Below are 26,500 nucleotides of genomic sequence, written 5' to 3'. Positions count from 1 at the left end.
TACAACCTGTCCTCCTACAACCTGTCCTCCTACAACCTGTCCTCCCACAACCTGTCCTCCTACAACCTGACCTCCTACAACCTGTCCTCCTACAACCTGTCCTCCTACAACCTGTCCTCCTACAACCTGTCCTCCCACAACCTGTCCTCCTACAACCTGTCCTCCCACAACCTGTCCTCCTACAACCTGTCCTCCTACAACCTGTCCTCCTACAACCTGTCCTCCCACAACCTGTCCTCCTACAACCTGACCTCCTACAACCTGTCCTCCTACAACCTGTCCTCCTACAACCTGTCCTCCTACAACCTGTCCTCCCACAACCTGTCCTCCTACAACCTGACCTCCTACAACCTGACCTCCTACAACCTGTCCTCCTACAACCTGTCCTCCTACAACCTGTCCTCCTACAACCTGTCCTCCTACAACCTGTCCTCCCACAACCTGTCCTCCCACAACCTGTCCTCCTACAACCTGTCCTCCTACAACCTGTCCTCCTACAACCTGTCCTCCCACAACCTGTCCTCCTACAACCTGTCCTCCTACAACCTGTCCTCCTACAACCTGTCCTCCTACAACCTGTCCTCCCACAACCTGTCCTCCTACAACCTGACCTCCTACAACCTGACCTCCTACAACCTGTCCTCCTACAACCTGTCCTCCTACAACCTGTCCTCCTACAACCTGTCCTCCTACAACCTGTCCTCCTACAACCTGTCCTCCCACAACCTGTCCTCCTACAACCTGTCCTCCTACAACCTGTCCTCCTACAACCTGTCCTCCCACAACCTGTCCTCCTACAACCTGTCCTCCTACAACCTGTCCTCCTACAACCTGTCCTCCTACAACCTGTCCTCCCACAACCTGTCCTCCAACCTGTCCTCCTACAACCTGTCCTCCTACAACCTGTCCTCCTACAACCTGTCCTCCCACAACCTGTCCTCCCACAACCTGTCCTCCCACAACCTGTCCTCCTACAACCTGTCCTCCCACAACCTGTCCTCCTACAACCTGTCCTCCTACAACCTGTCCTCCTACAACCTGTCCTCCTACAACCTGTCCTCCTACAACCTGTCCTCCCACAACCTGTCCTCCCACAACCTGTCCTCCCACAACCTGTCCTCCTACAACCTGTCCTCCTACAACCTGTCCTCCCACAACCTGTCCTCCTACAACCTGTCCTCCTACAACCTGTCCTACAACCTGTCCTACAACCTGTCCTCCCACAACCTGTCCTCCTACAACCTGTCCTCCTACAACCTGTCCTCCTACAACCTGTCCTCCCACAACCTGTCCTCCTACAACCTGTCCTCCTACAACCTGTCCTCCTACAACCTGTCCTCCCACAACCTGTCCTCCTACAACCTGACCTCCTACAACCTGACCTCCTACAACCTGTCCTCCTACAACCTGTCCTCCTACAACCTGTCCTCCTACAACCTGTCCTCCTACAACCTGTCCTCCTACAACCTGTCCTCCCACAACCTGTCCTCCTACAACCTGTCCTCCTACAACCTGTCCTCCTACAACCTGTCCTCCTACAACCTGTCCTCCCACAACCTGTCCTCCTACAACCTGTCCTCCTACAACCTGACCTCCTACAACCTGTCCTCCTACAACCTGTCCTCCTACAACCTGTCCTACAACCTGTCCTCCTACAACCTGTCCTCCTACAACCTGTCCTCCTACAACCTGTCCTCCCACAACCTGTCCTCCTACAACCTGACCTCCTACAACCTGACCTCCTACAACCTGTCCTCCTACAACCTGTCCTCCTACAACCTGTCCTCCTACAACCTGTCCTCCCACAACCTGTCCTCCTACAACCTGTCCTCCTACAACCTGTCCTCCCACAACCTGTCCTCCCACAACCTGTCCTCCTACAACCTGACCTCCTACAACCTGTCCTCCTACAACCTGTCCTCCCACAACCTGTCCTCCTACAACCTGTCCTCATACAACCTGTCCTCCCACAACCTGTCCTCCTACAACCTGTCCTCCCAGAACCTGTCCTCCTACAACCTGTCCTCCCACAACCTGTCCTCCCACAACCTGTCCTCCTACAACCTGTCCTCCCACAACCTGTCCTCCCACAACCTGTCCTCCTACAACCTGTCCTCCTACAACCTGTCCTCCCACAACCTGTCCTCCTACAACCTGTCCTCCCACAACCTGTCCTCCTACAACCTGTCCTCCCACAACCTGTCCTCCTACAACCTGTCCTCCTACAACCTGTCCTCCTACAACCTGTCCTCCCACAACCTGTCCTCCTACAACCTGTCCTCCTACAACCTGTCCTCCTACAACCTGTCCTCCCACAACCTGTCCTCCCACAACCTGTCCTCCCACAACCTGTCCTCCCACAACCTGTCCTCCCACAACCTGTCCTCCTACAACCTGTCCTCCCACAACCTGTCTTCCCACAACCTGTCCTCCCACAACCTGACCTACAACCTGTCCTCCTACAACCTGTCCTACAACCTGTCCTCCTACAACCTGTCCTCCCACAACCTGTCCTCCTACAACCTGACCTCCTACAACCTGTCCTCCTACAACCTGTCCTCCTACAACCTGTCCTCCTACAACCTGTCCTCCCACAACCTGTCCTCCTACAACCTGACCTCCTACAACCTGTCCTCCTACAACCTGTCCTCCTACAACCTGTCCTCCTACAACCTGTCCTCCCACAACCTGTCCTCCTACAACCTGTCCTCCCACAACCTGTCCTCCTACAACCTGTCCTCCTACAACCTGTCCTCCTACAACCTGTCCTCCCACAACCTGTCCTCCTACAACCTGACCTCCTACAACCTGTCCTCCTACAACCTGTCCTCCTACAACCTGTCCTCCTACAACCTGTCCTCCCACAACCTGTCCTCCTACAACCTGACCTCCTACAACCTGTCCTCCTACAACCTGTCCTCCTACAACCTGTCCTCCTACAACCTGTCCTCCTACAACCTGTCCTCCCACAACCTGTCCTCCCACAACCTGTCCTCCTACAACCTGTCCTCCTACAACCTGTCCTCCTACAACCTGTCCTCCCACAACCTGTCCTCCTACAACCTGTCCTCCTACAACCTGTCCTCCTACAACCTGTCCTCCTACAACCTGTCCTCCCACAACCTGTCCTCCTACAACCTGTACCTCCTACAACCTGTCCTCCTACAACCTGTCCTCCTACAACCTGTCCTCCTACAACCTGTCCTCCTACAACCTGTCCTCCTACAACCTGTCCTCCTACAACCTGTCCTCCTACAACCTGTCCTCCTACAACCTGTCCTCCTACAACCTGTCCTCCTACAACCTGTCCTCCTACAACCTGTCCTCCTACAACCTGTCCTCCTACAACCTGTCCTCCTACAACCTGTCCTCCTACAACCTGTCCTCCTACAACCTGTCCTCCCACAACCTGTCCTCCTACAACCTGTCCTCCTACAACCTGTCCTCCTACAACCTGTCCTCCTACAACCTGTCCTCCCACAACCTGTCCTCCCTACAACCTGTCCTCCCACAACCTGTCCTCCTACAACCTGTCCTCCCACAACCTGTCCTCCTACAACCTGTCCTCCTACAACCTGTCCTCCTACAACCTGTCCTCCTACAACCTGTCCTCCTACAACCTGTCCTCCTACAACCTGTCCTCCCACAACCTGTCCTCCCACAACCTGTCCTCCTACAACCTGTCCTCCTACAACCTGTCCTCCTACAACCTGTCCTCCCACAACCTGTCCTCCTACAACCTGTCCTCCTACAACCTGTCCTCCTACAACCTGTCCTCCTACAACCTGTCCTCCCACAACCTGTCCTCCTACAACCTGTCCTCCTACAACCTGTCCTCCTACAACCTGTCCTCCTACAACCTGTCCTCCCACAACCTGTCCTCCTACAACCTGTCCTCCTACAACCTGTCCTCCTACAACCTGTCCTCCTACAACCTGTCCTCCCACAACCTGTCCTCCTACAACCTGACCTCCTACAACCTGACCTCCTACAACCTGTCCTCCTACAACCTGTCCTCCTACAACCTGTCCTCCTACAACCTGTCCTCCTACAACCTGTCCTCCCACAACCTGTCCTCCTACAACCTGTCCTCCTACAACCTGTCCTCCTACAACCTGTCCTCCTACAACCTGTCCTCCCACAACCTGTCCTCCTACAACCTGTCCTCCTACAACCTGACCTCCTACAACCTGTCCTCCTACAACCTGTCCTCCTACAACCTGTCCTACAACCTGTCCTCCTACAACCTGTCCTCCTACAACCTGTCCTCCTACAACCTGTCCTCCCACAACCTCTCCTCCTACAACCTGACCTCCTACAACCTGACCTCCTACAACCTGTCCTCCTACAACCTGTCCTCCTACAACCTGTCCTCCTACAACCTGTCCTCCCACAACCTGTCCTCCTACAACCTGTCCTCCTACAACCTGTCCTCCCACAACCTGTCCTCCCACAACCTGTCCTCCCACAACCTGTCCTCCTACAACCTGACCTCCTACAACCTGACCTCCTACAACCTGTCCTCCTACAACCTGTCCTCCCACAACCTGTCCTCCCACAACCTGTCCTCCCACAACCTGTCCTCCTACAACCTGTCCTCCTACAACCTGTCCTCCCACAACCTGTCCTCCTACAACCTGTCCTCCTACAACCTGTCCTCCTACAACCTGTCCTCCTACAACCTGTCCTCCCACAACCTGTCCTCCTACAACCTGTCCTCCTACAACCTGTCCTCCTACAACCTGTCCTCCTACAACCTGTCCTCCCACAACCTGTCCTCCTACAACCTGTCCTCCTACAACCTGTCCTCCTACAACCTGTCCTCCCACAACCTGTCCTCCTACAACCTGTCCTCCTACAACCTGTCCTCCTACAACCTGTCCTCCTACAACCTGTCCTCCCACAACCTGTCCTCCCACAACCTGTCCTCCTACAACCTGACCTCCTACAACCTGACCTCCTACAACCTGTCCTCCTACAACCTGTCCTCCTACAACCTGTCCTCCTACAACCTGTCCTCCTACAACCTGTCCTCCTACAACCTGTCCTCCCACAACCTGTCCTCCTACAACCTGTCCTCCTACAACCTGACCTCCTACAACCTGACCTACAACCTGTCCTCCTACAACCTGTCCTCCCACAACCTGTCCTCCTACAACCTGTCCTCATACAACCTGTCCTCCCACAACCTGTCCTCCTACAACCTGTCCTCCCACAACCTGTCCTCCTACAACCTGTCCTCCCACAACCTGTCCTCCCACAACCTGTCCTCCTACAACCTGTCCTCCCACAACCTGTCCTCCCACAACCTGTCCTCCTACAACCTGTCCTCCTACAACCTGTCCTCCCACAACCTGTCCTCCTACAACCTGTCCTCCCACAACCTGTCCTCCTACAACCTGTCCTCCCACAACCTGTCCTCCCACAACCTGTCCTCCTACAACCTGTCCTCCCACAACCTGTCCTCCTACAACCTGTCCTCCCACAACCTGTCCTCCTACAACCTGTCCTCCCACAACCTGTCCTCCCACAACCTGTCCTCCTACAACCTGTCCTCCCACAACCTGTCCTCCCACAACCTGTCCTCCCACAACCTGTCCTCCCACAACCTGTCCTCCCACAACCTGTCCTCCTACAACCTGTCCTCCCACAACCTGTCCTCCCACAACCTGTCCTCCTACAACCTGACCTCCTACAACCTGTCCTCCTACAACCTGTCCTCCTACAACCTGTCCTCCTACAACCTGTCCTCCTACAACCTGACCTCCTACAACCTGTCCTCCTACAACCTGTCCTCCTACAACCTGTCCTCCTACAACCTGTCCTCCTACAACCTGTCCTCCCACAACCTGTCCTAGAAAGAACGTGGCATTTCGCTCGTATGCGTTACATAAGGTCAAAAATTATCGTACTGGAAAATGGAAGCTGCTCGCGAAAGTGACGTACTGTTCCGTTTTCTGTTTTGGGTCCTCTGGTAGGTTAGGAGAGGACACTTTAAATTGACCGTTTTCTTGACGCTGGGACACCTTAGGAGGACGGGCTGCGTGCTCATCCTGTGAGCGGTAGTGCAAAAAAAGGATTACGGTGAGCTCAAACGGTCATAATCAGACATCAGCGGAAATTTTTATATCATTAATTACAGTCACTCTACACACCTTAACATTACAATGACAGCTGGTAATATCTGCAAGTTTTATTTATTAACTATATTATTATACAATGGTAGTAAGATGCTTTGTTAATGATGCTACAGTTTTCATGATGGGGGTTGAAAGGGTTAATAATAGTTACATGCCACTACTCCACCTGTTTAACACATCATTTATAAGAGGAGTGTTGCCCACACAATGGAAACATGCAATAATACGTGGTTTTGACTTTTATATTTTTTTCCGTAACGCATGAGCTGGAACTTATCTTCATTAAATACCATATTATTTTCTGTAGACCATTGAAATACCTGATTTACATCTGATTGTAGGTTTGCTCTGCTCTCTATGTTGTCTACTCTCGTAAAAATTCTAATGTCATCTGCAAAGGATGATACAGTGCTATAGATTGTGTTCTTGTCTATGTCCGATATGAGGATGAGAACAAGTACTGGAGCAAGCACAGTACCCTGGGGGACTGAGCTCTTCACGGTTGATGGTCCGAATTTTATTTTGTTGACTATTACACATTGGGTTCTGTTAGTCAGGAAATTGTAGATCCATCTGCCTATTTTTCCGGTAATTCCTTTTGAACGCATTTTATGTGCAATAACACCATGGTCACATTTATCAAAGGCTTTTGCGAAATCTGTGTAAGTTACATCAGCGTTTTGTTTGTCTTCCATAGCATCTAATGCCATGTCATAGTGGTCCAGCAACTGCGACAGGCAAGAGCGCCCTGTTCTGAACCCATGTTGTCCGGGGTTATGGAGATGCTGTGATTCCATGTATTTTGTGATCTTACTTCTTAGCACTCAAAGATTTTTATGATGTGTATTGTTAGTGCTATCGGTCTGTAATTTTTTGCCTCTGCCTTATTTCCTCCTTTATGGAGTGGTGTTATCTCTGTTATTTTTAGTCAGGGATAACGCCAGTATCTAGACTTTGTCTCCAAAGAATGTGAAGGGCTTGCGATAGTGTTTTTTTTTACAGTTCTTGATGAATATAGAGTTCCAGGAATCCGGGCCTGGTGCAGAGTGCATAGGCATACTGTTTATGGCTTCTTCATAATTCAATGGGGATAGGGCGACGTCTGATATATGATTTGATGTTGGTATCATATCCATGAAAAATTCATTTGGGTTATCAATCTTTAGTGTGTTTAGTGGCTCGCTGAAAACAGAGTGGTAATGATTCCTCGGTATTTCGCTCATGTCTTTGTTGTCATCAGTGAACGCAATGATATTGTATGTACCATACAATATGTATGCTGGTACTTATAGTATGGTACATACAATATCTTTTGAAGTACCATACATATTGTATGGTACATACAATATTTCATATTGTACGCTGGTACAACATGGTTGCAGCTGGCAATCCCAGTCATTATGGAGGATGAGGAGGTGGCCGTGGGAGGGAATCAGTAATAGCAACAATTCGCCTTGGATACAAATACCCATGGGGATTCGGGATGGAAACAACAGTTGAGCAGCGGAGTTGCAGAATCTGTAATTGGCGTGAAGGACACCGCCTTGACCACTACCTGAGAGAATGTGAACACCTGAGAGATATTAGAAATATGTGTAGAATAATAAACCCCACATTGTTTGAGTTAGGAAAACACTATTTGTCAAATATAGATACTGTTCTTAAAAGATTTCCCCATTTTGCACCCGCAAGGTAACGTGAGATTTTAAGGGTTGACAAATGTTAATCTTCTTGTTTGAGGAGCTGTTCACTTGAGACAGTTAAGCAAGTCCCAGCTGTGTCTGGGTACAAGTGACAGGATGAACAACCCAGCGGGTTTTCTTCCTATTGGGGAGTGTTGTACATGCTGCTATGGCGGTGTGTCCACTCACAAGATGAGTGGCGCTGCCCAATACTGTCACTATGGCGGTGTGTCCACTCACAGGATGAGTGGCGCTGCCCAATACTGTCACTATGGCGGTGTGTCCACTCACAAGATGAGTGGCGCTGCCCAATACTGTCACTATGGCAGTGCGTCCACTCACAGGATGAGTGGCTCTGCCCAATACTGTCACTATGGCAGTGTGTCCACTCACAGGATGAGTGGCTCTGCCCAATACTGTCACTATGGCAGTCCACTCACAGGATGAGTGGCTCTGCCCAATACTGTCACTATGGCGGTGTGTCCACTCACAGGATGAGTGGCGCTGCCTAATTAACTCGCCCCTCGTTGCACAATAACAAAAATAAAAAATACCTTCCTGGGGGCCATACCTGCGGGTTGTTTACGGTTGTAAAGCTCACAACCTGTACATTCAACGTAATGCATTTTGTCTGCTAGAAGCGAAACATGGATACAGTACAAGTATTTCATATATTTTGTTATTTACAATAAACTAATTTGCCATTCATACAGCGTAAATCTTGTTCTGTCTCTAAATGGCTACATTTTTACAGTGTAGAATGTAATGTCAGTCTACTGGCTTTCTTACTTAAACTTATCATTCACTTCCGTGATCCGGTTTGTAATGCTAGAATGATCTTGTTCTTGTCTTAAATTCGATGTTTTAGTTCTTTTTTGCTGCTGAAAGAGTTATGTTGAGGGCTTCATTCTGTATACTTTGTAGTTTGTGAGGAGGTTTGCGGGGCGCGTGCACCCCACTGGTGCGACTGTCTGTGTTGGAGTGTTATGTGCATCATGTTAAACACCATAAACATAGAAGCTATATTAACATTCCAGGATATGGCACTCAAGGCCCCCGAGGCGACTTTTACATGTTCCTGTGAGTTGATCACGCTCCTCTTTCTCTTGTTAAAGCCCACAGTAACCCCCCTCCCACCCCAAGGTACCCATAGTGGTCAACCCATTCAAGAACTTTACCATTAACAGGCAGTGGTTTTCCCTACTCTTTCGTGGTGATAGGAGTGGGGTTGGTAGTGGTGTTGTAAGGAGTGGGGTTGTGTGTGTGGGGGGGGGGGGAGGCAGGGAATGAGTGGTGTTGGTGGGGGGAGGGGAAGTGATTGTGCCAGTTAAGGTTCATCACAGGCAGCCCTCTGCCCCCCCCCTCCCCTCCCCTGTCACTTACAGCACCCTGCCCTCACCCACCACCCACTGCCAGTCCTCCCCGCCCCTCCACCCACCCACCCACCTGCCATGGGTACTCCTCACACTCCCCCATGACTGTCCTCCCGTCCTGCCCACTTTCAGAGCGGTGTCGCCCAGTTGAGTGTGTCTTGTAGCTGTGTCGAGTGTGTCTTATAGCCCTGTCGGGCGAGCAGTGTATGTCTTACAGACGTGGCCAGTGTGTCTTACAGCCGTGTCGGGCGAGCAGTGTATGTCTTACAGCCGTGTCGGACGAGTAGTGGATGTCTTACAGACGTGGCGAGTGTGTCATATAGCCGTTTCGAGTGCGTACAGTGTCCCAGCATATTGTATAGCTGAGTTAGTGAATCAAGTTGACAGCCCAGGTGTGACCAAGTGACTCTCAAAGCCAGTTCAGTGTGCAATGTGATTTTTATTGCTGAATCTACGAACTGAGTTATCCTTATTAGATCAGTTTAGTTAACGATGCCAGTGATTTGTATCGCAGAATCGACACGCCGAAAAATTATTTTAGCTGTCAGCGTATTGGGTAACCTGTGTAGCTCGGGTGTGGTCATGTGTAGCTCGGGTGTGGACCTGTGTAGCTCGGGTGTGGACCTGTGTACCTCGGGTGTGGACCTGTGGACCTCGGGTGTGGACCTGTGGACCTCGGGTGTGGTCATGTGTACCTCGGGTGTGGACCTGTGGACCTCGGGTGTGGTCATGTGTACCTCGGGTGTGGACCTGTGTACCTCGGGTGTGGACCTGTGTACCTCGGGTGTGGACCTGTGACGTGATCTACGATACATAATACTTATTGAGTGTGTCTTATTAATGTGTGTGTACCGACAAGGTCATTCCTGGTGAGGTGCCGGGATCAGTGTGTGTGGAGATGCTGCTGGGGGAGGAGGTGTGTGCACGTAGTCCTGAGGTTCCGGGTTCGATCCCCGGTGGAGGCGGAAACAAATGGGCCGAGTTTCTTTCACCCAGATGCCCCTGTTCACCTAGCAGTAAATAGGTACCTGGGAGTTAGACAGCTGCTACGGGCTGCTTCCTGGGGGTGTGTAACAAAAAGAAGGCCCCGAGGACCGGGCCGCAGGGACGCTAAGCCCCGAAATCATCTCAAGATAACGTACGTAACGGCAGTTGTATAATAGTTTCCACGACCGAGCTTCAGCTTCTGGGTCCCGAATTTCCAATTGTCGGCTCTTCAAATACAATGACGATTGACACCTTTGTTGCTTGTCACTTCTGCTTTTATAACTGAAAGTAGCGAGTAATCTTTCCTTTCTAGACGGGTTTACTTGTATACTGCTGTTAACAGTATCTTCTCACATCCTGTGGACTACCACGGCGTGTCTACCTCCCATACATGTCTACCTCCCATACATGTCTACCTCCCATACATGTCTACCTCACATACATGTCTACCTCCCATACATGTCTACCTCCCATACATGTCTACCTCCCATACATGTCTACCTCACATACATGTCTACCTCCCATACATGTCTACCTACCATGCATGTCTACCTCACATACATGTCTACCTACCATGCATGTCTACCTCACATACATGTCTACCTCCCATACATGTCTTAATGCTACTCCTCAGCCCTAACATCCTATTCCATCGACTCTTCTGAGGATTTTATGTTTGGGTCGTGTCCCTTTATTTCTCTTTCCAGTGACGTTAGGTTGAACCCCTTAGATCAGTCTATCCTGATAGTTCGGTCACCTTGTTTCTGGGTCCACATGTGAAGCAAACCTGTTTACTTTATTGATCTTAACTCTGTGGTCGCTGGAGCACCGGTCAGTCATGTGGTCGCTGGAGCACCGGTCAGTCATGTAGTCGCTGGAGCACTGGTCAGTCATGTGGTCGCTGGAGCACCGGTCAGTCATGTGGTCGCTGGAGCACCGGTTAGTCATGTGGTCGCTGGAGCACTGGTCAGTCATGTGGTCGCTGGAGCACCGGTCAGTCATGTGGTCGCTGGAGCACCGGTCAGTCATGTAGTCGCTGGAGCACCGGTCAGTCATGTGGTCGCTGGAGCACTGGTCAGTCATGTGGTCGCTGGAGCACTGGTCAGTCATGTGGTCGCTGGAGCACTGGTCAGTCATGTGGTCGCTGGAGCACCGGTTAGTCATGTAGTCGCTGGAGCACCGGTCAGTCATGTGGTCGCTGGAGCACCGGTCAGTCATGTGGTCGCTGGAGCACCGGTTAGTCATGTAGTCGCTGGAGCACCGGTCAGTCATGTGGTCGCTGGAGCACCGGTCAGTCGTGTGGTCGCTGGAGCACCGGTCAGTCATGTGGTCGCTGGAGCACTGGTCAGTCATGTGGTCGCTGGAGCACTGGTCAGTCATGTGGTCGCTGGAGCACTGGTCAGTCATGTGGTCGCTGGAGCACCGGTCAGTCGTGTGGTCGCTGGAGCACCGGTCAGTCATGTGGTCGCTGGAGCACCGGTCAGTCATGTAGTCGCTGGAGCACCGGTTAGTCATGTAGTCGCTGGAGCACCGGTTAGTCATGTAGTCGCTGGAGCACCGGTCAGTCATGTGGTCGCTGGAGCACCGGTCAGTCATGTGGTCGCTGGAGCACCGGTCAGTCATGTGGTCGCTGGAGCACCGGTCAGTCGTGTGGTCGCTGGAGCACCGGTCAGTCATGTGGTCGCTGGAGCACCGGTCAGTCATGTAGTCGCTGGAGCACCGGTCAGTCATGTAGTCGCTGGAGCACCGGTTAGTCATGTGGTCGCTGGAGCACTGGTCAGTCATGTGGTCGCTGGAGCACCGGTTAGTCATGTGGTCGCTGGAGCACCGGTTAGTCATGTGGTCGCTGGAGCACTGGTCAGTCATGTGGTCGCTGGAGCACCGGTCAGTCATGTGGTCGCTGGAGCACCGGTCAGTCATGTAGTCGCTGGAGCACCGGTTAGTCATGTAGTCGCTGGAGCACCGGTTAGTCATGTAGTCGCTGGAGCACCGGTTAGTCGTGCACTGAATAAAGCATCCTGAACTCATCCATGTTTGCCAACTATGCATGTGCTTCTTGTGTGAACATTCTGATATGTACCCTTGCAGACAATCTTAATGGCATTATGTGTATTCACAGGTCCTTTTATATTTCCTGTTCCTGGAGCTGCCTTGCCCTCATTGTGTTCTGGTCGTGTTGTCTGCTTGCTTCTTCCTCGTGTGTGTACTCACCTAGTTATGCTTGAGGGGGATAAGCTCTGGCTCTTTGGTCCCACCTCTCAACTGTCAGTCAACTGGTGTACAGATTCCTGAGCCTGAGCCTACTGGGCTCTATCATATCTACATTTGAGACTGTATTCACCTAGTTGTGTTTGCGGGTGTTGAGCTTTGCTCTTTCGGCCCGCCTCTCAACTGTCAATCAACTGTTTACTAACTAACTACTTTTTTCCCACACCACAACCCCCCCCCCCCCAGGAAGCAGCCCGTGACACCTGACTAACTCCCAGGTACCTATTTACTGCTAGGTAACAGGGGCATTCAGGGTGAAAGAAACTGCCCATTTGTTTCTGCCTCGTGCGGGAATCGAACCCGCGCCACAGAATTACGAGTCCTGCGCGCTATCCATCAGGCTACGAGGCCCCCAACTGTGTATGGAGTCAGCCTCCACCACAACACTGCCTAATGCATTCCACCTGTTAACTACTCTGACACTGAAAATTCCCTTCATTGTGTACTGTCCCTTTGGTCTCCTATCTCCTAGTCCCATTTCCATAACTTTACATTTGCTCGTGTTGAACTCCAGTAGCCATTTCTCTGACCATCTCTGCAACCTGTTCAGGTCCTCTTGGAGGATCCTGCAATCCTCATCTGTCATAACTCTTCTCATCAACTTCGCGTCATCTGCGAACATCGACATGTAGGACTCTACTGTAAACATGTCGTTAACATATACTAGAAATAGAATTGGTCCCAGCACCGATCCTTGAGGTACTCCACTCGTTACTGTTTGCCAGTCCGACTTCTTTCCCCTTACCGTAACACTTTGGCTCCTTCTTGTTAGGTAGTTCCTTATCCATGCTAGGACCTTTCCTCCCACCCCCGCCTGCCTCTCGAGTTTGAACAGCAGTCTCATGTGCGGTACTGTATCAAAGGCTTTTTTGGCAGTCCAGAAATATGCAGTCTGCTCAACCATCTCTGTCCTGTCTTATCCTCGTTATTTTATCATAGAATTCCAAAAGGTTTGTTAGGCACGATTTCCCTTTCCAGAACCTATGTTGATGTGTGTACTCACCTAGTTGTGCTTGCTGGGGTTGAGCTCTGGCTCTTTGGTCCCGCCTCTCAACCGTCAATCAACAGGTGTACAGGTTCCTGAGCCTATTGGGCTCTATCATATCTACACTTGAAACTGTGTATGGAGTCAGCCTCCACCACATCACTTCCTAATGCATTCCATTTACTAACTACTCTGACACTGAAAATGTTATTTATTTCTCTGTGGTTCATTTGGGTACTCGGCTTTAGCCTATGTTCTCTTGTGCGGGTACCACCTGTGTTAAATAATCCCCCCATATGTAACTTGTCAATTCCCCTGAGTATTCTGTATGTGGTGATCATGTCTCTCAACTCTTTTGTCTTCCAGCTTCGTGAGGTGCGATTCACGCAGCCTTTCCTCGTAACTCATGCCTCTTAGTTCTAGGACTAGTCTGGTGACATATCCTTGAACCTTCTCCAGTTTCAATTTATGCTTGACAAGCTATGGACTCCGTGCTGGAGCCGCATACTCTAGGATTGGTCTCATGTGGTGTACAAGATTCTAAATGATTCCTTATACAAGTTTCCAAAGGCAGTTATGATGCTAGCCAGCCTCGCATACGCCGCTGATGATGATGTACCACATTCCTCCCCAAGTACCTAAATGCTAAACGTTTCGCACATGCTGCTGATGTTATGATGTTAATGTGAGCCTCTGGTGCTTTTTTAGGTGTATATAAATTACCAGATCCTTCACTTTTGTACTTTTAGGGAGTTAAGTTCCTTTCATTTCGTACTGTTGGGTGTGTGTTCTTGCTGCCTCCTTAAAGCTCATTACCATGGACTTATATGACTTGACGTTCACTTATATGGGTTAAAGTCAGTCACTTCTGGGACCATCCATAAAGGTTATCTAGGTTGTCCTGAGTCTCTTACACTTCTCGTTCACACTAATACCACCGTTGAAAGTTGAAGACCTTGTTGACCTGGACAACGTGTAAAGAACTCTCGCTTCGTGAATCCACTCAATATGAAGATTTGAATTATTTGAACCATTTAAAAATCCCTTGAATTGTCCAGGGTGGAAGGCATGCGAGAGAGAGACGTCGTAATTTATAATTTGAAAATATCAGTGACTGCGGTTTCAAATCTACACAGACTTCTTTACGAGACCAACAGGTATGGTCGAAAGTGTAAAACAGTGTCATTGAAAAGTAGGAGCGTAGTAAGAAGTGTACTTACATAAACATTAAGGACCCAAGACGTTTCAACATCACCGTCGTTTGTAATATAAGTGGCATAACCGGCCAATATCTGTTGGTATTCACGAGGGAACTTGATAGACACTTTCAAAGGGTACGTGATCAACCGGGCTGTGCTTCATATGTCAGACTGCGTGCAGCGGCGTCTAACAGCCTGGTTGACCAGACCGTCAACCAGGAGGTCTGGTCAGAAGAGACCGGGCAGCGTAGACATTGATCCTCAGAACCAGCTTAAGGTAACCTCAAGGTAACTTATGATTCTTCTTTAATTTTGCATACTTCACAAATATTAATTTAAAAACATCATTCTTTCAGGCTATTTTCGTGTATTGTATATTTACGGTACACCACTTGTAACCTCCCTCTCCTCTCCTCTCCTCTCACCGTAACCCTCTGTTTCCTACCAGAGAAGTTCTCTCCAATCCAATTTAGCCCCCACCACCCCCCCCACCATTTACTCTTCATTGATTCTCAAGTTAGTGTAGCAGTCGTTTATGGTGGTCTGTATCAAATACTATCTACTTGTCCTTCTGTTTCCTGCTTAATCAATGTTGCATTAAATGTCATTGTCATTAAACTCCAGTAAGTTCATGAAACAGGACTTTCCTGGTTGATACCTGGTTGATGGGGTTCTGGGAGTTCTTCTACTCCCCAAGCCCGGCCCGAGGCCAGGCTTGACTTGTGAGAGTTTGGTCCACTAGGCTGTTGCTTGGAGCGGCCCGCAGGCCCACATACCCACCACAGCCCGGTTGGTCCGGCACTCCTTGGAGGAATAAATCTAGTTTCCTCTTGAAGATGTCGACGGTTGTTCCGGCAATATTTCTTATGCTTGCTGGGAGGACGTTGAACAACCGCGGACCTCTGATGTTTATACAGTGTTCTCTGATTGTGCCTATGGCACCTCTGCTCTTCACTGGTTCTATTCTGCATTTTCTTCCATATCGTTCACTCCAGTATGTTGTTAGTTTACTGTGTAGATTTAGTACTTGGCCCTCCAGTATCTTCCAGGTGTATATTAATTGATATCTCTCTCGTCTTCTTTTTAGTGAGTACATTTGGAGGGCTTTGAGACGATCCCAATAATTTAGGTGCTTTATAGCGTCTATGCGTGCCGTATATGTTCTCTGTATTCCCTCTATTTCAGCAATCTCTCCTGCTCTGAAGGGAGAAGTGAGTACTGAGCAGTACTCAAGACGGGACAACACAAGTGACTTGAAAAGTACAACCATTGTGATGGGATTCCTGGATTTGAAAGTTTTCGTAATCCATCCTATCATTTTTCTGGCTGTCGCAATATTTGCTTGGTTATGCTCCTTAAACATTAGGTCGTCAGACATCATTATTCCCTAATCCTTTACATGCTGTTTTCCTACTATGGGCACATTTGATTGTGTTTTGTACTCTGTATTATGTTTAAGGTCCTCATTTTTACCGTACCTGAGTACCTGGAATTTATCACTGTTAAACATCATGTTATTTTCTGTTGCCCAGTCGAAAACTTTATTAATATCAGCTTGAAGTTTTTCAATGTCTTCAGCTGAGGTAATTTTCATACTGATTTTTGTGTCGTCTGCAAAGGATGATACGAAGCTGTGACTTGTATTTTTGTCTATATCTGATATGAGAATAAGGAAAAGCAGCGGTGCAAGGACTGTACCCTGAGGTACAGAGCTTTTAACTGCACTTGGACTAGATTTTATATGGTTGACCGATACTCGCTGAGTCCTGTTTGACAGAAAACTGAGTATCCAGCGTCCTACTTTACCGGTTATTCCCATTGACCTCATTTTGTGTGCTATCACGCCATGGTCACATTTATCGAAAGCCTTTGCGAAGTCCGTGTATATCACATCAGCATTCTGTTTTTCTTCTAATGCCTCAGTGACTTTGTCGTAGTGATCAAGTAGCTGTGAGAGGCACGATCTTCCCGCTCGAAATCCATGTTGGCCTGGGTTGTGAAGGTCATTGGTCTCCATGAAATTGGTGACTTGACTCCTAATCACTCTCTCAAATACTTTTATTATGTGCGATGTTAGATCAACTGGTCTATAATTCTTTGCCAATGCTTTGCTCCCTCCCTTGTGTAGAGGGGCTATGTCTGCTACTTTAAGTGCATCTGGTATCTCCCCCGTGTCCAAGCTCTTCCTCCACACTATACTGAGTGCCTGTGCTACCGGCACTTATCATTTCTTTATAAATATTGAATTCTATGAATCTGGACCCGGGGCTGAGTGCATGGGCATGTTTTCAATTTCTCTTTCAAAGTCTAGTGCGCTCGTGTTGATATAAGTTATATTTACAGGGGTTTGAATATCCCGCATAAAGAAATTGTCTGGATCTTCCACTTTCATGTTGTTTATTGGAGTGCTAAACATGTCCTCATACTGCTTTTTTAGGATTTCACTAATTTCTTTCTCATCCTTTGTGTATGAACCTTCACTTGTACGAATAGGTCCAATACTGGCAGTGGTTTTGCTTTTGACTTCGAATATGTGAAGAAGTATTTTGGATATTTCTTTATTTCCTGAATTGCTTTCTGTTCTAACTGCCTTTCTTCAGTTTCATATGAGTGTTTCAATTTCCGCTCGATTTCTTCAATCTCCCTATTTAAATTATTCCTTCTTTGATGGGAAATTCGTGTCTGCATAAGCAGTTCCGTTATTTTTTTCCTGCGTTTATAGTGTCGTCTGCGTTCTCTTTCTACGTTAGATCTCTTTCTGGCTTTCCTCAAAGGAACATGTTTCAGACAGACTTGATACGCTTCCGAAGTAGGTTTTTCTATTCCTTCTGTAGGACTTGTATTACTTAGAACAGTTTCCCATGGAATGTTTGTAAGTTCCCTGTTTATTATCTGCCAGTTTATCATTTTATTATTTAAATTGAATTTACTGAATAGCCCCTCTCGCTTTATCAACGTTTTAGGTCTATTCCGAGTATTGATGGTCGTTTGCACTTCAATGAGCTTGTGATCTGAGCATGTGGTCTCTGATAATGTCTTCATTGTTCGTAAAGACCAGATCTAGAATATTTTCATTTCTCGTTGGCTCCGATATCTGCTGGTTGAGTGAAAATTTGTCACAGAATTTAAGTAGTTCTCTAATCTGTGGTTGGTTAGGTCCCGATAGATTTCCTGGTATAATATTATTGTTTGCTATTCTCCATCTGAGACTAGGCAAGTTGAAGTCACCTAGGAAGATTATATCAGGTATTGGGTTCTCCAAATTATCAAGGCTATTCTCTATTTTGTTTATCAGTTCTGTGAATTCCTCAGCCGTTGCATCTGGCGGTTTGTATATTAGAATAATCACTAAATTTATTTTCTCTATTTTTAATCCCAGTACCTCTACCACCTCATTTGTAACGTTTAGGAGCTCCGAGCATACAAGGTCTTCCCTAATATACAGACCCACTCCTCCATGTGACCTAATTTTCCTATCACACCTGTATAGGTTATATCCTGGAATCCAGATCTCACTGTCTAAGAATTTCCCTGCATGGGTTTCTGTGAAAGCTCCAAATACTGCATTTGACTCCGTGAGGAGGCCATTTATGAACTGTACTTTGTTGTTTGTTCTTGTTTTCAGTCCTTGTATGTTGGCAAAGATGAATGAGGTTACTCTACTAGTGATAGTTTGACTGGGAGACTTTTTCGGCAAGCCCGTTATGCGTGGACATAATGAGTTTGTTCTGACCAGTGCTGATTGTTGTAGGGCAGTTGTCTGTCGTAGTTGTAGTTCCCTTTCGGTGTGTAATTGTATCTGTAATTCTGGAATGCAAGTGGGTCTGGCATCCAGTTCCATACACTCTCCATGCTCCTCCTTTTGAATTCTCTTTCGGTTTGGTATAAACAATTTATCGAGTTTCCTGCAAATTCATTATCCTGCTTGCCACTCTTTATGTAGCGTTCCGTGCCTTTCACGTGACAGTGTGGGCAGCTGAGGTCATAGCATTTTCTGTCCTCCAGTGAGGTTTGGCACATGTCAGGATGGAAAAACCTACATATTGATCCAAATCGACACTCACCTTTTCTAAGCATATTTAAACATTTTTGGGGATGTTGGTAACTGCATTTTAATCCTTTCTTATTACCAGCATATCTATGTCTGCATATGCCCTCTACATAAAATTTGCATAAGTATGTCCTTCTATTCTGACTCCCTCTATCGGGAACCGTAGTAGTGTCTGTACCTATCGAGCTGTCAGTGCTGTCTGTTACACTTTCTAGTTTAATGTCATCTACATCCTGGCCTACTGAGTCAGAGTTTACAACTTCCTGAGTTTCAGCCTCAGTTTCATCCCTGACTATAGTCTCCGCCCCTTGTATATTAGAATTATTGTTGTTCCTTTCCCACTCCTCCTGGATGGCTGGTAGGCTTTCAATGAACGATGTTTTCCGTTCATGCGTCATGTTATCTAGAAGGTTTTTTAGGATATACCAAGCTGGCAGGTCATTTTTACACACCCAGAGCAAGTGGCCAGCTCTCAGTGCCGTGGTGTTACTCACTCCTGTACAAGCCGAATGAAATCTGTTCTTACAGATATAACATTCAGTTCCTGTTGCCTTCGACTTTAAGGAGTTGTTACAGTGGCCACAAATTTGTTTATTTACTCCCATTTTGCCTTGTTTTGTTGTATATATCTATATATTTATAATATATGTATACCGTATATTTGTAATAATATATATGTTTATTTGTTCTACTGTATGATCAGTACTTATCGCACGGTCGAGGGTGATGGTCCCAGAGGCTGTACAGTTGACACGTTGTTGTCCCAGGCCGCGGCTGGAGGCCCTCACTTGCCAGTTACTTGAGTTATAACACTGATATATTAATTTGCCTGTATTACAATAAGGTATTTTCTAATTTATTTCCGACTTGCAATAGTATTCACTTTCTCTATTACTAATTTCTCGATCCACATTCCCCTATTACACTTGTTGGAAACCAATTTGCTTGTAAGCACACACACACACACACACACACACGGTGGGCACACGGGACGTGGGCCTATGGGGTGGGTTTCCTTCTCTAAAGCCATGTTACTATTTGGAGACAAGATTTACACCCTGTATTGATGCTACAGGACTCGCTAATCTCTTACGGACTACCCATGCCCGTGCCACCTCTTGGGTGGCATAATCTTCATCAATCCATCGGTAATCTCCCAACGACCCTTCAGTACTGTGAAGGGAATCCATGTGTGTGTATAAGATGCAGGTTCAGGGCACGTATTTGTCGACAGGTTTAGTAGGCCTGTAGGTGCCTGTAGGTGCCGACACCTTGGTTGTCTTCCATTCCATTGAGATTCCGTTTATTTATGGCGGTATTGTAGATCATTGCGAGAGGTCTGCTGAGGACTTGGGCCTCCTCCTCAGCACCCGTAGGAATATGTCAAGTCCTGATTCCTTTGTCTTCACTCCCCTTGCCTTTTTCTGCCGTGACACAGGCAGTGCTGTGTAGCTTTCTTTTGATAATTACATGCACCTGTTCTTGACTTCATGGCACCTCTTGCCGCACCATGTGGTGGTCTTTCTTCTACGGTAGGCTTAAGTTCCTACTTACTGCCTCTGGACATCTCCAGGTGATTTAGTCCATTCCACCTGCCATATAGTCTCTTAGTTTTCCCTGTGCAATTTCTCTCCAGGAATAACAGAGAAGAGAGGGAGGGAGGGAGGGAGGGAGGGAGGGAGGATACAGTGTTTCTCATAATTTTGTTATGTCCATGTTCCACCCCGTAGTTCTTCATGTTCCACCCCGTAGTTCTTCATGTTCCACCCCGTAGTTCTTCATGTTCCACACCGTAGTTCTTCATGTTCCACCCCGTAGTTCTTCATGTTCCACCCCGTAGTTCTTCATGTTCCACCCCGTAGTTCTTCATGTTCCACCCCGTAGTTCTTCATGTTCCACACCGTAGTTCTTCATGTTCCACCCCGTAGTTCTTCATGTTCCACCCCGTAGTTCTTCATGTTCCACCCCGTAGTTCTTCATGTTCCACACCGTAGTTCTTCATGTTCCACCCCGTAGTTCTTCATGTTCCACCCCGTAGTTCTTCATGTTCCACCCCGTAGTTCTTCATGTTCCACCCCGTAGTTCTTCATGTTCCACCCCGTAGTTCTTCATGTTCCACCCCGTAGTTCTTCATGTTCCACCCCGTAGTTCTTCATGTTCCACACCGTAGTTCTTCATGTTCCACACCGTAGTTCTTCATGTTCCACCCCGTAGTTCTTCATGTTCCACCCCGTAGTTCTTCATGTTCCACCCCGTAGTTCTTCATGTTCCACCCCGTAGTTCTTCATGTTCCACCCCGTAGTTCTTCATGTTCCACCCCGTAGTTCTTCATGTTCCACCCCGTAGTTCTTCATGTTCCACCCCGTAGTTCTTCTCACCTCATAAACTGTTGCATAAATGTAAACAAAGCCGCCAAGATTGAGAACAAAAAGTACAAGATTCATTAGTGGATGGTTTGATAAATCTTGGTCCTGGTATTTTCTTAAGAAGGCTACATTGCTTATTATACTTAATATCATAGTCTCTACCACGACTCTAATCTGCCATCTTTATTCAGTAATGCTTTCATATTGTTCATTTCCTTTATTTGTAAGTCCATCAGTATGTATGTATAATATCCTTGTACTGTTGACGTATAGACTCCAAGTTGTTGGTGAAGGTTGTGGAGTGGTGAGTGAGTGGTGTAGGTGAGTGTGCTCTTGCTGTGGGTCTGTTTAGACTCTTGTTGGCCAGATATCCCTGCTGAACCTAGGTGCTGACTCAGGGGTGCTGCTGTATTTACACTTGTGGTGGTTGGTGTTTAGATTCAACTACTAGGAACAAAAGTGGCAAGGAGCACGGGTTATATACTGGAGTGAACGATATGGAAGAAAATGCAAGATTGAACCAGTGAAGAGCAGAGGTGCCATAGGCACAATCAGAGAGCACTGTATAAACATCAGAGGTCCGCGGCTGTATTGTTTTCTTCAAGGAGTGCTGGACCAACCGGGCTGTGGTGGGTATGTGGGCCTGTGGGCCGCTCCAAGCAACAGCCTGGTGGACCAAACTCTCACAAGTCAAGCCTGGCCTCGGGCCAGGCTTGGGGAGTAGAACAACTCCCAGAACCCCATCAACCAGGTATCAAGCAGAAGGTGATCGTCATCAAGAACTTGGGTCATGAAATACCACTAGGCGCTGGAGATCATTGTATCTTGTTCTTTATGTGATAACAATTATAGCTCTGAGCATCAGACATTGTCAGGAGAAGGAGAGTAGAATATAGGAATGGGATTACCTGTATGGGGCTCTGGCGTTCGATTATAATGAGTTGTGATCTCCACCCGAAGGTCTTACTCTCTGACCCACAAAGCTGGCGAGGGAGGTGGAGAGAGAGTGCTAATACGTTGTGAGTGGCCGTCCGGGTTATTTTATTAGTGTTGGCGAGGCCGCTTACTGGCAGGCCGTGTAACTTATACAGGTATTCCGAGCTTGTCTGACATGACCAGGAGGGTACGTGTGTGCGCCAACACGGTACACGGTACAGTGCTACATGACGCGTGGTACGGGTGGAGAGATGTCGGTACATAGGTTCTTCCATAGTGAGAGTGAGAGGAGTCGTAGCCGCCTCTGCCGTACTCATGAATGACTCACTCAGCCTCAACATTAATACTTAACAAGGTCCATCTAAACTACTCGTATACTACTACCCTGCCTCCCTCTCTCCCTTCACCCCCCCCCCACACTCCTAGGTCCACCTAGGTCTCCTCCCCCCTCCCCACACTCCTAGGTCCACCCCCTCCCCACTCTCCTAGGACCACCCCCTCCCCACACTCCTAGGTCCACCTAGGTCCCCCCCCCACACTCCTAGGTTCACCTAGGTCTCCCCCCCCCCACACTCCTAGGTTCACCTAGGTCCCCCCCCCCACACTCCTAGGTTCACCTAGGTCTCCCCCCCCCCCTCCCCACACTCCTAGGTTCACCTAGGTCCCCCCCCACACTCCTAGGTTCACCTAGGTCTCCCCCCCCCACACTCCTAGGTTCACCTAGGTCCCCCCCCCACACTCCTAGGTTCACCTAGGTCTCCCCCCCCTCCCCACACTCCTAGGTTCACCTAGGTCCCCCCCCACACTCCTAGGTTCACCTAGGTCTCCTCCCCCCCTCCCCACACTCCTAGGTTCACCTAGGTCTCCCCCCCCCCTCCCCACACTCCTAGGTCCACCTAGGAATGTGTACCAGACGAGCTTGGCCTGAGGCCGGGCTCAGAAGATAGGAGAACTCCCAGAGGTACATACTCCCCAGGTATGGCCTCGCCTTCCCTCAGTATTGATGCCAGAAGACAAACATTAAGGGAGGAAGATGCTGGTGATGTGACCCGTGGAGGAGTGTCATTCGCTCGTCACTTGGTCGTCTTGACCTTCTCGCCAAGACAATGGTATTTACACATTTTGGGAACCACGTGATTAACTGTTTGTTTAATATTGTACGGTCAGTGCGGTTGTTGCTGGTGTTGGTGCCTCGGCTGCTGCCCACACAGCGGACGGGCTGTAAGGCCTTCAGCTGTAATATAAATAAATACAAAAGTTAATGCATGGACTGAACAAGTTGGGGTTGACGCTAGATATAAATGTAAATAATTTAAAGCTTGAGAAAGTTGGTTAAAATTCAAATGTTGTTTACCAAATCACGTCAACAACAGTGATCCAACAGTAGATAACGTCAACAACAGTGACCCAACAGTAGATAACGTCAACAACAGTGACCCAACAGTAGATAACGTCAACAACAGTGACCTAACAGTAGATAACGTCAACAACAGTGACCCAACAGTAGATAACGTCAACAACAGTGACCCTAGACCAAGAAACCGGGAAGACTGGACGTAGGCGACCCGTGGATACCTTCCTGGGTGGCTGCTATACGCGGCTGAAGGGCGGACATCTTGGATAAAATGTGTCACACGGGCGCTTATCTTTGTTTTTAAGACGTCGGATATTTCCTGTTGCGTGGAGTGGTGATTGGTGGGTCCCGTGCTGGCTGAGAGGGGCGGGCTGGGCTGGTATTGTAGATACGGGACGTGACCATATTTGAACGTTACTTGTGGGAGAGCGTTATCAGGAGGACGAGAGGATGCGGGGCGCTGGTATCCTGTTATGTCACCAACACCGCTCGCTCCCCGCTGCCCTCGTCGCCGCTGCCGCTGCCCTCGTCGCCGCTGCCGCCCTCGCCGCCGCCGCCGCCCTCGCCGCCGCCGCCGCCGCCGCCGCCGTCGCCGCCGCCGTCGCTGCCGCCCTCGTCGCCGCCGTCGCTGCCGCCCTCGTCGCCGCCGTCGCTGCCGCCCTCGTCGCCGCCGTCGCTGCCGCCCTCGTCACCGCCGTCGCTGCCGCCCTCGTCGCCGCCGCCGCCTCTGCCCTCGTCGCCGCCGCTGCCCTCGTCGTCGTCGTCGCCGCCGTCCTTCCCCGCTCTTCGTCTCTTACATTCAATTTTCACTATGTTGGAATGTGGAAGATAATCTCGTAAGGTCTCTGCACACGTGATATAAATCACAGTGTGCGATTTAAATGGTAAAATACGGTATTGTCCGGCGGGTCGGACACTATTATTTTTGCCACCCACCAACCCAATATATATTGTATATGCGGCTCAATATCACATGTGTTTCCGGACACAATTACTTGAAACACACACACAATAAATGTGCGATGAAAGTTACCGAAATTGTTTTATGTTATTCAGGTTTAATGGGTGTTGGGTACTAGTGTTGTGTAGCGTTGTCTGCAACACTGGAACCCTTCACCACCACCACCACCACCTCTTCCTTCACACGCCAGCCTTAACAACTACACCGGGACTCGTCAAACATATACCTATCCTCATGCGAAACCTGTACATCTTTCCTCAGTCACGAGGGGCTTAGTTTACATTTCTGAAAACTGTTTATGAGCTGGGAAGCGCTATACGAGGCTGTGTATAACAACAATAACCTCGGGTTGACAAGTTTAGACGCGCGTCAACTGTTTACCCAAGACTAGGCCGCCGCGAGGAAAGATGGACAGGTTTCGTAAGTGGCCGCGGAAATGCTCTATGAGTTTTTGGTCTTGATGAAGCACGATGTACCAAGTTGGAGAACTTTATTGTTGTTGTTGTTGTATTTTGTAAGATAACTTGTAGCTGTGCATGGTTAGTGTTGATGTTGATGAGGAGGGTTGTGAGGTGTGGTGCCTCACTCACCACCACCACACCTGCCTCACCCACCACACCTGCCTCACTCACCACCACCACACCTGCTTCACTCACCACCACCACACCTGCTTCACTCACCACCACCACACCTGCTTCACTCACCACCACCACACCTGCCTCACTCACCACCACCACACCTGCCTCACTCACCACCACCACACCTGCCTCACTCACCACCACCACACCTGCCTCACTCACCACCACCACACCTGCCTCACTCACCACACCTGCCTCACTCTACGTTATCACTCACCAATGTTTACGCTTTTATTAACGATAGTGAGTGCATCCCCCCGCTCCCCCCCCCCCGCACTCTGGCCGTCCAGTAGTCCTCCAACACTTCTCCTCACATGCACAATGAAGTCACAATAACGTGATGTATCAATGAGAAGATCAGTAGGAACAATGAGGAGGAGTCGAACCTGTACACTTGGTACATTACGTAGATGTTCTCCCCATGCTACAGTGTATGGTGAGAACTACTGAACCATTAGCTACTGTGTATGGTGAGAACTACTGGACCATTAGTCACAGTGTATGGGGAGAACTACTGGACCATTAGCTACTGTGTATGGTGAGAACTACTGGACCATTAGCTACTGTGTATGGTGAGAACTACTGGACCATTAGTCACAGTGTATGGTGAGAACTACTGGACCATTAGTCACAGTGTATGGTGAGAACTACTGGACCATTAACCACAGTACAAAGGGGGAGCTGTGCTTAAAACCCTAATTAGGCTTCAGTTGTAACCCTCAGTAATCCTGGAGGGTTCAGTGGAATCCCAGATTGTATTATTTTTTGATGTGGCGTGGTGGTCTAGGGCGCTAGCTTGGGAGTACCAAGTGAGCTGGTTCGAATCCTCCTCATGGCTCCTCCTGATTTCCTCATTCTGGAAGTTCTACTCCTCAAGCCCGGCCCGGGACCCGGCTTGATTGGTGAGAGCTTGGTCCAATAGGCTGTTGCTTGGAGCAGCCCGCAAACCCACATATCCACCACAGCCCGGTTGGTCCGGCACTTCTTGCAGAAGTGTCCAGATTATTCTTGAAGATCTCCACGGTTGTTCCGGCAATATTTCTTATACTCCCTGGGAGGACGTTGAACAACCGCGGACCTCTGATGTTTATACAGTGTTCTCTGTGCCTATGGCACCTCTGCTCTTCACTGGTCTACCTGTCTGCCCCTCCCACACCCTCCTACCTGCCTCACCCACACCCTTCTGGTGTAGAGTATAGCAGGGTGTAGTATCGAGGGTGTGGGCGCGTATCAGCTCTTGTAAGCAAGTTTCCTGTGGTGTTATCATAACTCTGTAGTCTGTCTCCTGTGTACCTTGATAACCCCCCCCCCCTCTCTCTCTCTCTCTCTCTCTCTCTCTCTCTCTCTCTCTCTCTCTCTCTCTCTCTCTCTCTCTCTCTCTCTCTCTCTCTCTCTCTCTGTCTCTCTCTGTCTCTCTCTCTCTCTCTCTCTCTCTCTCTCTCTCTCTCTCTCTCTCTCTCTCTCTCTCTCTCTCTCTGTCTCTCTCTGTCTCTCTCTCTCTCTCTCTCTCTCTCTCTCTCTCTCTCTCTCTCTCTCTCTCTCTCTCTCTGTCTCTCTCTG

The 26,500-nt window shown here is 48.8% G+C and overlaps 1 protein-coding gene across 5 annotated transcripts in view; it reads left to right on the top strand.

Moving 5' to 3' along the window:
- LOC123757839 (tyrosine-protein phosphatase non-receptor type 11) overlaps nucleotides 1-26,500 on the top strand; it is a 301,801-nt gene that overhangs the window by 68,895 nt on the left and 206,406 nt on the right. The window contains exon 1 of one of the 5 annotated variants that reach the window (XM_045741711.2): nucleotides 9,346-9,399. The exons of 2 other annotated variants lie outside the window; for them this stretch is intronic. Coding sequence is in view for 1 of the 3 variants with exons in the window: in XM_045741728.2 (XP_045597684.1) it covers nucleotides 14,798-14,922 (125 nt within the window). In the remaining 2 variants the exon portion in view is untranslated. Of the gene's footprint in view, nucleotides 1-9,345; nucleotides 9,400-9,437; nucleotides 9,453-14,496; nucleotides 14,923-26,500 lie in introns of those variants that run through there. 2 more of the 5 variants (XM_069329502.1, XM_045741728.2) reach the window with 2 other exon arrangements.

The sequence above is a fragment of the Procambarus clarkii genome, chromosome 22 (assembly GCF_040958095.1).
Source record: "Procambarus clarkii isolate CNS0578487 chromosome 22, FALCON_Pclarkii_2.0, whole genome shotgun sequence".
NCBI lineage: Eukaryota > Metazoa > Arthropoda > Malacostraca > Decapoda > Cambaridae > Procambarus > Procambarus clarkii.
This window is presented reverse-complemented; position numbering and strand designations above follow the sequence as displayed.